The 11,821-nt window shown below is 43.8% G+C and overlaps 2 protein-coding genes across 3 annotated transcripts in view; both read right to left on the bottom strand.

The window, feature by feature from the left end:
- Positions 1-203: 203 nt before the first annotated feature.
- Positions 204-2,157, bottom strand: wfikkn2b (WAP, follistatin/kazal, immunoglobulin, kunitz and netrin domain containing 2b; the record flags this gene model as incomplete). Its single annotated transcript, XM_079183063.1, has 2 exons — positions 204-1,751; positions 1,972-2,157. 2 exons carry the CDS (start codon positions 2,155-2,157, stop codon positions 204-206), a joined length of 1,734 nt encoding a protein of 577 aa, XP_079039189.1.
- A 6,666-nt stretch (positions 2,158-8,823) lies between these two features.
- Positions 8,824-11,821, bottom strand: part of abcc3 (ATP-binding cassette, sub-family C (CFTR/MRP), member 3) — a 43,761-nt gene continuing 40,763 nt past the window's right edge. For both annotated transcript variants that reach the window (XM_079182581.1, XM_079182580.1), the window contains exons 27-31: positions 11,465-11,611; positions 11,208-11,366; positions 10,731-10,897; positions 10,410-10,604; positions 8,824-9,632 (exon numbers count right to left, since the gene is read on the bottom strand). In XM_079182581.1, coding sequence (XP_079038707.1) covers positions 9,521-9,632; positions 10,410-10,604; positions 10,731-10,897; positions 11,208-11,366; positions 11,465-11,611 — 780 coding nt within the window. In that variant the 3' untranslated portion in view covers positions 8,824-9,520. The remainder of the gene's footprint in view (positions 9,633-10,409; positions 10,605-10,730; positions 10,898-11,207; positions 11,367-11,464; positions 11,612-11,821) is intronic.

Raw genomic sequence — 11,821 nt, 5'->3', positions numbered from 1 at the left:
TCAACACCAATGGCCGCAACATAACAGACAGGGTCCCTCATCGGGAGAGTCCTGAAAACTTTCAAAAGCAAGAACGACATCCATTAAATGTTACAAGAATGGTCCTAAAATTCAAAACATAACTGCAGTTAATGCTCAGAAGACAGCAGCCTGGTGTGGTCTAATCTAAACGTTATGTACACGTCACTTCCCTCATCCTAACCCTACTGCGGGCTGTTGGTGATCGCTTTGAGAATGTCACACGTGTTCTTGGAGGTGACCTCTCTCAGCTTCCGTACACGGCGGGGGCTGGAGGAGCCCACGTAGCTCTCCGGCTGAAGGACGGCCATGCCGTCGCTCACGTTGCCCATGATGATGACCTGTCCCTCCGCGGCGGCGCCCGTGATGTTCGGGCACGGGCAATTCCAGTCCATGTTGAGGAAGGTGACCTCGAGGGGCTCCTTGCCGAAGAAGCGGAGACCCATCTTCTCGTCCTTCAGGATCTCCTCCACGGTCACGAGGGCGTGGCCCGAGTCCTTCGCCTCCGTGAGCTCCGTCATGCGGCCCAGGATGACGAAGTCGCTCCGGCAGAAGCTCGTCACCATCTTGCCTCTCGGCTTGCAGGCCTTGCAGTGGTGGTTTCTCGGGTAGGGGCACATCTCCTCACAGGCTTCTTTGGATTCAAAATTGTTGCCGTTGCCCTCACACCCTCCGTAGATGAAGGGCTGACACTGCTGCAGGATGCTGCTGTAAGCCCAGCGCGGTTCGTAGGCCTTACAGGGCCCCTGCGGGCTGGGGAGCCCGCAGGGGCCCGAGAGCTCAGGACCACAGCACTGCATACACTCCTTGTATGTTTCGAACGCCTTCCTGGGCTGCTGGCTGTCGATGTGGCAGTGAGTGAAGGAGAAGCAGTTGTTGGTCTTGGGCTCGTAGTACCAGCTGACTTTCTCCATCTCGCTCCCACAGTCCTCTGGGTTATCGGCAGGCTTCAGGCACTCTTCTGGCAGGCAGCGGGTGGTCACGTTCATGTGCGCGGGGGTTTTGGGTGGCTCCGTGGGCAGCACAGTTAGCGGGTGGTCGGCCCGCACCGAGCCAGACGGGTTCCGAGCCGTGCAGGTGTATACGCCTGAATCGTGCGGCTGGGCGTTGTAGATGACCAGCTGACCGATGTTAGTGACCACCATGTTCCCCCGCACATGATTAGGCCTCATGGCTACCCTTTCCACCCCCTCCGGCTGCTGCTTCTCCCAGGTGATCTCAGGCCGCGGGCGACCAGTCACCTCGCACAGGAAGCTGGCTGTGTCCCCCACAGCCACAGTCTGGCGAGTGGGGCTGCTGACCACGGCGGGCGTCTCGGGCTCGGTGGGCGGCGGGACGGTCGCCTGAAGAGGAGCAGTGGTAGGGCGAAGAGTGGTCGCCTGGGGCAGCGGCGGGCTGATGTTGGGCCAGGTGAGGTGGAAGCGGCAGGTGACAACGGCCAGGGCGATGCCCTTGGAGCACGCCTCTGCGTCCATGTAGCACTTGTTGTAGTAGGTCATGCCGTCGGAAGCGCAGGTGAAGTGCGGCTCCCTCTCGCAGCGGTCCCGGCACTTACACACCGGCTGGCCGTCCCAGATGTCACACTCAGACCCCTGCTGGGTGCACATGAAACTGGTGCAGGTGGCTTCCATGGGCATTCCCATGGGGCCTTTCTTCCCGTCCAGGATACGGGCCGCCACACAGCTCCGATTCCCACACACATTTTGGCAACACTTCTCAAAGGACTCGCACTCCTGTAAGAGGAGAAGAAAGAGTTACAGATGCGGGAGGCTGCCGGCATCTGGAAGGCATTTCCATACAGTCAACAATGATAAATAGCAGAATAGAGATTCATTACAATCCAGAGCAGAAAATGAATAAAAACATATCAAATATAATTTTCTTTAATTCAGAAATTGCATGCAGACTAAAGTAAGAACACTTCATGCTGAAAGGTTACTGTGGTGACGTTACCTGATCAGATTCACACTCTCGTGTACAGGTGCTCATGGCATCCACCCACAGGTTGGGGTTCATGTCATTGGGGCAGATCCCCGGGTGTGAATAGGTGACATCGGGCAAAACTCCGTCCTGGTGCCCTATCCACACTGACACACACGCCAGGAACCAGATCCACCGTGGAAACAGCATCCACCACATCTCCAGAGCGGAACTCAACTCAAGTGCGAACAAAAAAAAAAAGTCTTTCTTTCTTTTTAAGTTGGCAGATTTCTGAGATTTCCAGTAATTGAGTGAAACTCCACGGCTCTGAATGTAAAAGTAGGTGAAACGACAACGCAACTCAATGGCGCATGACACGCGTGTGAGTCCGATGCGTGTCAGCTGATTTATCCAGTTTGATATCCCTCCTGTGCAGCCGAAGATGCTCTATTTATACGAAGGATCTGCCGCCATCGCCGTTAACGTGACTCGCGAAGTTCCTCGCAGCAATGACAGTTATGAGTTGCTCCCGAGATGTTGGAAGAAGCTTTTTAAAAAGTCAGCGGTAAGCTTTGGGCTGGGACTGGCGGGGCACCTGCCTGTTAAAAGGATTGCTGGTAACCCCGTTTAACCCTTTGCGGGCTCCAGCGGCGCCGGAGCGCACCGTGCGCAAAGACGCATGAAGAAGAGAAGGGAGTCACGGGCAATTTGTTGCTTTAAAACATATACAGTGTATAGGCTATTATTTGATGATTGCACGAAATGAAAATGCAATTGCAACAAGGTCTTTTTTTCGTGTATAGTTGTAGCAATTAGAAATAGGTGTCCTATAGGTTTAATGTCTACTGATTATGACGGTACACTGTTCTTATGTAACCACTGAGTATTTGATATGTAAATATGTAAATCATTATATGTGTTTACCTATGTTGAAAGAATAGAAACTCCTCTCAACATCACTCCTGGTTTAAATCATATCCATTGAACACAATTGAGATGGTTTACTAAATATTTTCTAAGTCTCGTCATTTCAACAAATTTGTTTTTGCTGCAACAAAATACTTTTTACCAAACCCAGAGCCTCCAGGGTCATCTTACATGGTGGAGTCTGTGTGAGAAATCCTATTCATGATTTGAATGACTGAGAGATCTAATTCATTGGTAATGATCACAAAAGAAAGAGATTTATTTGATCATTTAGAATAATTGCACAATAGGCTGTTGGAAAATACAATTCATTGTTGATCCATGTACTTTTTATCCCACAGGAAATGTATGAGGATGTGCTTAACAAGCATTAGATTATTGGTTTGATTGTGCATGATCTTTTTTTCCTGCACATTATTATAATGTTTAGAAAAGTCTTTCACCTGCTTAATACATCTGACAAACAGATTAGTCACAAAGACGGGAAATGATCCTCTTTTAATTGTGATCAGCAATAAAAAACGCAATAATAAATGAGGTTTGACAAAATAATATAAAGTGAAATAAGTTAAAATATTTTATCTCATTCCCTTCAGCTTGGAGCATTACATTAGATAGTTTGGTGGCAAAAAATAATGTAATTAAAACTGGATGTAATAAAGAACTAAATTAAAGAGAAAGCTCTGTAGGTATCACTGTCATTGACTGAATAAAGGCCTTAAACACACTTTGTAGTTTTCCTTTATGCTTTTTCAACTAGTTGCACTGTAAAAAAAGTTTTGATTTACTGTTAGTTAATAAACTGTTTAGCTCACAATAAATTACATTTAGCAAATTGAAAGACGTACAAACACACGTTCATAATCCTGTAATACATGGCACATACTGTGCAGTAAATGTTATATTGATGAAGAGTTCTTTTCCTGTCTCAGCATGTGACCAGTGATACATGACTGCTGCTGCACAAACATTTCCATTCTTTCCCCGTCCAGCCGGGGACTTAACCTTAACAGTATACATGCTCTACGTTCCACAAAGCGTGTCTTTGTACACAGGATTAGTCGTGTCAATGCAGCCACGCCGTGTGGATTCATGGCAATCTCAAGAACGCACACATTCCAGAAAAAAAAAAATGCAACACCACAACAGGTCATCACCCAGCGCTCTCAGGTTTTAATTCATGGGTTTGGCTTCGTATACCTTTGGAACTTAAAATAGCAAACACAACCTTAAGACACTCCTATCAAATCTGTCTCGTGGGCCAGCAGAGGTGAGATGAGGACAACTACTCTGCAGATCGGGTGATGTGGGTGTGTGGGTTTGGCAGAGCGTTTTAATGAATGAAGGTGTAATTACTCGTTCCTTTCATGTGTAAACTTCTCAGATTGGTTTCCTCCTCAGTTCAGCTGAGGACAGCGCGGCTATTAGACTGCCTTCCAGTGCAATAACAGTGGACTCACGCTGTGTCAAAGTGTTTGTGTGGGAGATTGTTTGTTCTTGATGCAGACATGGTGATTTTAATGTGTGTGTGTCTGTGTGTGTGTGTGTGTGCATGAAAAGCAAATAAATACAGCCTGTTTATTTCGAGTCTGCCGAACTTCCAGAGCTGCAGGTCTCAATCCTGTAAGGATTATATTTGCTCTATTTCGCTGCCAACACATGCACCCATTCTGCATGTGTGATTAACTACATCAGCTTATTTGAACAGATATTTACTGTGCGTCCGGGTCTTTCCAGTGATTTATGGACCAACTTCATTCTTGTAGTTCTCTTGTGGTCACTTTCTGTTCAACCTAACTGCAAAAATCCATGTTGTCATGTACCAACTTCTCATCAGATCCATTTGTAGAGCTCAATATTGCTGAAAAAAAAAAGAAGAGACGTATCCCGACACAGTCTGAACCTGTCTTGTACAAACTTTTTGTTTGGAGGCAGAATTAATTACCTCTTTTCAAACCAAGTGGAGACGGATGCATCTCGGGGCTACAAATATGAAGGAAATTATAGGATTATTTTTTCAGTCAGGAAACCAATAAAATAATAAAAGCACAAAATGATCCTTTGGAACGCCCACTGGCGAGAGGTTATTTGAGGATTCAGCTTCAATAAAAGGAAGAGCTACTAGAACATGTCCTCAACTAAATTCTTGTGTAATTTGGAGAAGTATAGCCCACACCAGTGAATTTAGATACGATAGAAGATCAATGGAAGTTGCAAGTTTCTTTGTGAATCCAGTGTCAAACCAGACAGCTCCGGAAACTCAGCTTAGCTGACATTAGACTACTGAACACCTGATGATGAGCTTATACTGTACCGTGCATGAATGGACTACCGGGCACAGGTCCAGAGGCAAAACGTGTTCAGTGCCCCCAGCCCTTCACCTGCAACATGTCACTCAAAGAGCCATGTACCGACCACACAGTGATGACACAAACTGACAACAAAAGGGACACAAAACCACTCCAAAGAGACACAAAATGCTCAAAAGAGACACAAAACAACCACAGAGACACAAAACCATCACAAAGAAACACAAAACAAGTACAAACAGACACAAATCATTAAAAAAGGACACAAAATAACTACAAAGAGACACAAAACGACTACCGAGAGAAAACGACCAAAATGAACTCTAAGAGACACAAAGTGACCACAACAAAGATCTGCCCATGTAGTGTGCATTTGTGCAATCATTGGTTTAAATAGAGTGCTTTTTTTGGTCAAAAACAAGTATCATACACAGTAAACACACACAGGACATCCACACACCACCAACAAAAATTCAGTTGTGTTTACACATTAGTTTTTATAGGAATTTAACCAATGAGATGTTGCCTCTACGTGTTAGCCGGCTGCTAGCTGTAGCCTCATATGCTAAATATGAGGCTACAGCTAGCTTAGCTTAGCACAAAGTTGTGTCCCCGTTCCAAATGCTTCGCTAGGTTACCCATGTGCTGGCTGTAGCTTCATATGGAGTGTACACACTTGAGTTGTATCAACCTTCTCATTGAACGCTCAGCAGCTAATCATATTTTCCAAAATTCCTTTCCTTTTAGACAACTGTGGGCGGTGTTAATATAGCAGAAGAACATCCAGAAGGCCGATTAGGTTGGTCTCAACAGACAAACATTGCACTACACTCAAGAGAGAAAACAAAGAGCTTCTATAATTTTCCTCTCACTGCGCCTGCAGCACAAACTTCTCCGGCAAGTCATCAGGCGGCCGGAGCCAAACCTGCCTTCCATGTCATGTAGTTGGTTTTGGCACGTTGCAGAGACAGAAGAGAGTGTGTGTGTGTGTGTTTCAAAGCATCAGCAATAGGAGGAAAACGTTGAGAAATGCTAACCGTAGCTTCTCTGTGAAACATCAAGCCACAGTGAGTGTCTGTGCTCGTCTTCTTAGTTCTGGTGCGGTTACTGCATGGCGTCGGTCTGAGTGGGGAATGACCTGCTAACATCTTCATTAGTGAGGTAAAGCAGTAAGTGATAGAGACACGGAGACAACCGCTATGTCCCAATTCAGGGTCTGCATCCTTCGGAGGCTGCATTCGTAGACCGGTTACGTCACAGCGCGGCGACTAGGCTGTCCCAATTCGCATGTTTGTCGAAGACTCCTTCGAATGCAGCCGACGAATGCAGCCTTCAGACCCCAGATTTGAAGGATACATCTGATGTATCCTTCGCGGCCCAGCACATCCCGAGATGCATTGCGTGCCGGTGAAGATTTTATTTGAACAAACATGGCGGCGACTGATGCGAGAGCTGGAGACGCGGCAGTATTCACTTTTAAATGTAAGTATTGGGTTTCAACTCACTCGAATGTCACCGATACTAATGTTGAAGCAAAATAAGAGATCGTATAACATCACATGTGTGTTAAAATGTTCCGTTAAGTTACGTGACGTTGGTAACTGACAAGCTAACTAACGTTAGCCGCTGCGCTATTACCGGCAGCTCGGCTGCCTGCATCCGACCGTAGTTAAGCCTTAAAGTAACTTTTACTTTAAGGCTTTACTTTCAAACCTCAGAGGTTGAATAATATCTTACTGAGGTTGTGATGATTTTACAGATGATTCATACTTCATATCATGAACATAAACGACCAACGTGAGCTCAGGTAGATAGGTAGTGAACCTGAAATATCACCTTAAGTCCGGTAACGTTAAGATTAATTACACGAATACACTGAATTTGAGTGTTTTGCTGATTCTGTTCTTGTTGTGTTACAGAGAGCAGGAGCTGAGGGGAGAACAATGGACAAACATTCAGCAACCGTAGCTTTGAATGAAGACATTAGTCCATTTGTAATATCTGCATTTGACCATCCTGTACTTCAGGTTACAGTTACATTAGCTCATCATTATAAAGCTTCACTAATAACACAACCAGTAGATCCTCCTCATGTGTTCATGTTGCTGTCACAGAGATGGCAGTTGTGATGTCACCTTTTTATTTTATTAATTGAAATTGAAATAAGACATCCATGTAAAGGATTTCTGTGTGAATGTGTGTATATTCTGCTGTGTAAATTATAAAAAGTATGTGTTACTGCAAGTTAATAAACATGTTTGCTGACATTTGTTTTGCTGCTGTTAATGTTAACTGTCTTGATTGATTTCCTCTGCCTTAGGATTGCTATGTATGTGTGAATGAAATGAAATAAAGTAACAGATAAATACATTTAATTACAAGAATTATAACTGATTGAAAATGAGTTATTTAACATAGTAACTGATTTCATTAACTGATTAATTTAGAAAAACAATATTATGAAAAAGATCTATGAATTAATTATTGAATAACTGATTAAACACTAAACTAAAACCTTGGAGGCTGCATATATACTGAAAAGGTGTTTAGTTTAATGTATATATATTTATAATCCTGCTGAGCAGGGATTATATATTGATATATATATATACACACACTATAAATGTATATATATATATATATATATATATATATACTATAAATATATATATAATCCTGTTGAGCAGGGATTTTAGGCACGGGAGCAGCAAGAGGAGGCGGGAACAGCTGTTGACGCAAACAGGAAGTCCTCTGTAGCGTAGGCCGTCTCATTTCGTAGACCGCACGGTCCAGCCTACGCGGTCCTCAAAGGACGCAGCCCACGTGGACCGCGAAGGCTGGGTCCTCCGAAGGATGCAGCCCCTGAATTGGGACATAGCTAACCTCTAAGTGAGGGGAGTGGAGACACACTCCCTGATTGGCTGTGGGCACACTCTAGTGGATGACTGGAATAACTACATTCTCATTTACAGTTCCTTATTATATTTCAAACATATACCAAGAGGTGTTCCTAATATTTCGCTCACTCCATTTATGTATATCAATGATGATTTTAGCAGTGCATGCAAATAAAACAGGTCTGCATTTTCTAGATGTACCTAATAAACTGACAATTCAGTGAATTTTAATCCACTTAAATTAAGACATTTGACCTGTAAGTATCCTATATTATAATATATATAAATATATATATATATATATATATATATATATATATATATATATATATATATATATATATATACACATGCACATATACTGTATATAAACACACATATATGTATATATATATATATATATATATATATATATATATATATATATATATACACACACACACACACACACACACACACACACAGTATATATATATATATATATACACACAGTATATACGCACATATATATACACACACACACATTTATATATATATATATATATATAATACATTTAATTGTGCTGCATTATAAATTGAGACTATTTTCAGTCCTAATGAGTCGTTGTTCTTTATGTCACCACTGTTGGTAACATGCGTTCTATCCTTTAAATCCAATCATTAATCTCTACATTACATTTGATTACCGGGAGTTTAGATATCATACCGAAGCACCACACAAACATTGTTCTTCCTTCCCTTTTTTTTAATAAAGGCATTATCATAATTCATATTTTGGTGGTACAGAATTCAAGTTTTAATAGATTTGGTTCACAAAAGAATCACATATTTAACTGAGCAAACTTCCCTATGACGATACAATTATTTAAAAAGTAGCTTAAATAACGGTGCAGTACAAAAATAAGTGGGTTTATCACAAAAGTGTTTGGGTTTTATCTTACGAGGAAAGTACAGTGGCACAGTATTTTTCTTTGTAGAAAAAATAAAATAAAAAAGTTCCTCCTTTTTTTTTTCTCCGTTGTTTGTTTTGCAGCAGACAGCCAATTAGGAAATGATACATTCACTGGCTTTCTTCATCCCACTGGCAGAAGGCACTAAAGAGCAGACTTGGATTAACTAGTATTTGCACATATGGCTTGTTTTTCCTATTTAGATGCCAACGAGACAGTGTTTGCCATCCAAGACAATACAGTCAGTGCCAGAAACTTAAGACAATAACAGAGGAGTACGTAAATGTCCTGAGGCGGGTTCAGACAAACACTACATCTATTTGCAACTGCTCATCCATCCAAGTCTGCAAAGGAGTTCAGGCTTCATTTAAAACCGGCAGCAAGTGTCCTGAAAAAAATACCAAGTGCACATAAAAGGTACTCTTCAGTTGCACTGCCAGGTGTAAAAAAGAGTCAGACTGAACCCTGGTCTGTGACATTGGGGGGGGGAAAGGCAGTTCTACTGTGTCAGCCCTGCATCTTTAGCCATGCCGTAGAAGACACCTCTCTGTGACAGGAGGTTTGCTGGAGTGTCGAACTCTGCTATCTGTCCCTTGTCCAACACCAGCACTCTGCAAGAAGAGAGAGGAGAGAGCAAGTCATTCACAAAGCCTGGATACTTTTCACAATGATGCTTTAAAAAAAGAAAAAGCTAAATGCATCTACCAACACATTTAAGGGTAAACTCCCCCTTCGTATTAAAATGTTTGTATGTTACCCACAGTGGACGACAGTTGGAACGTTGCCAGTTTGGAGAAACAGACAAGAGCAAAGCAATGTACTGCTGTGGACGGGAGCCGCAGAACAGTGTATTTTAGCCATGCAAATGAAAAGCCCACCTGAGAAAATAACAGTGCACGCTATAATTACACTATTTCACTGCTTTACCTTGCCATCAGATTTTACCGCCAAACTAACTAACTAACCAATGGAGACAGAGGTAGACCAGACACTAGACCAGTCTGACTGCAAGGTAATGAGGTGAGAGTATTCTAAATATAGCATACCCCTTAAACTGATAATGATTATTGTTGGTGTCTAAAATACATTTTACTGCTGCCCCCGTCCACAACAGCACATTGCTTTGTTCCGGTACTGCTTCTCCTCTCTGCTTTAGTAATACAGTGACGATGGAGAAGAACCTCATACAACCGCACTTCAAACAATCCCAACTATCCCATAAAGGAAGAACAACGGTCTCTGTTCCCTCACAGGCTTCACCGCTGCAGGATTTGAAATGTTATCTTTGTTGATGGGGACATTTGTCTGAACAGGTCGGGATGACACTAACTCAGTGTTGGTTTTTAAGTGCATTTAGCCTTCAAAGCAAGTACTCATATATGTTGAACCTTGTGTAATCCATGATTGTGTTGAGTCGGTGAGCGATGGTAAAGACGGTGCAGTCTTCAAACTGAGTCCGAATGGTGGACTGGATGAGATCATCCGTCTCCAGGTCCACAGCGGCTGTAGCTTCATCCAGGATGAGGATCCTCGTCTTCCTCAGGAGAGCTCGAGCCAAACACACCAGCTGCCTCTGGCCCACGCTGGAGACACAACGGAGACACAACGGCACATGAAAGTCAGCAATACAGAGAGCCTCCGGTGAGCCTTCTAACTACAGTATTCATTCAAAACGCTGGTGTTCTGCATCTCTTTCCCTCTGAACCAACCTGAGGTTCTCTCCTCCCTCTGAGCACTCCAGGTCCAGCTTTGCCGGCTGGTTGCTGACAAACTTGTGGAGGTGGGACTGTTGCAGAGCTCTCCACAAATCTTCGTCAGTGTACTTCTCAAAGGGGTCCAGGTTCATCTTCAGTGTGCCTGAGAACAGCACAGGCTCCTGTGGCAGAGAAGAAAAAGGTTTGCAGGCGTGGAAGAAAACAGACGACCGGCTGCAAATCCAACAAGAGAAATTCTGCATTTTGGTTTTTGTGGCTTTTCAGTAGAATTCACTTCCCACCAAGAAACAGTTTCAGGTCGTAACTCCCAGTGAAAAACACAACTTGTAGTTTTGTCATGTAGCTACCGACTGAACAAACAAAAGATATCCGATTTGCCTGAAACTAAATCTCAGAAACGCTGCCGTCAAGAATGATATTACGTGGAGAACTGGGATAAAGAGTAATACAGTCATGTCATGTGTTGCGTACCTGTGGAATGATGGTGAGTCTGGACCTCAGGTCGTGCAGCCCTAACTCGGAGATCTTCACCCCGTCGATGGTGATCTCTCCTGCTGCAGCTTCCAGCAGTCGGAAGAGGCAGAGCGTCATGGAGGACTTGCCCGCCCCTGTGCGACCCACGATACCAATCTGTACAGAAACATACACACCGCGGTGATAAGAGAACCCCGTTGACCCAAATGTTTGATCGCCTCACACACACACACACACACACACACCGTCCCCACCTTCTCTCCTCCTTTGACGCTCAGCGTGAGGTTCTTCAGGACGAGATCCAGCCCCTCTCGGTACCGGACGCTGTAGTCGTGGAACTCCACGTTCCCCTCCATGGGCCATTCGGGTGGGGGCTTCTTGTCCTCCACCTCCCAGGGGGCCTGTGAACAGAAAAGCAGCATTTCTGACGGGGGAAAACTTTCTGAACAACTCATCAGTCTGTTTGGCTTTCAGCACAACAGATTTGTTTATCACTCGAAAAAAACCCCTCAGAGAGTCACTGAGAGCTGCCAAACATTCATTTCACCTCTGAGACACACTGGATGCTCCAAACAAAAGCGTTCACTAACAACTATAGCAGCTCTAGAAGG

Source organism: Pholis gunnellus (assembly GCF_910591455.1).
Source record: "Pholis gunnellus genome assembly, chromosome: 21".
In the NCBI taxonomy this organism is placed as follows: Eukaryota; Metazoa; Chordata; class Actinopteri; order Perciformes; family Pholidae; genus Pholis; species Pholis gunnellus.
This window is presented reverse-complemented; position numbering and strand designations above follow the sequence as displayed.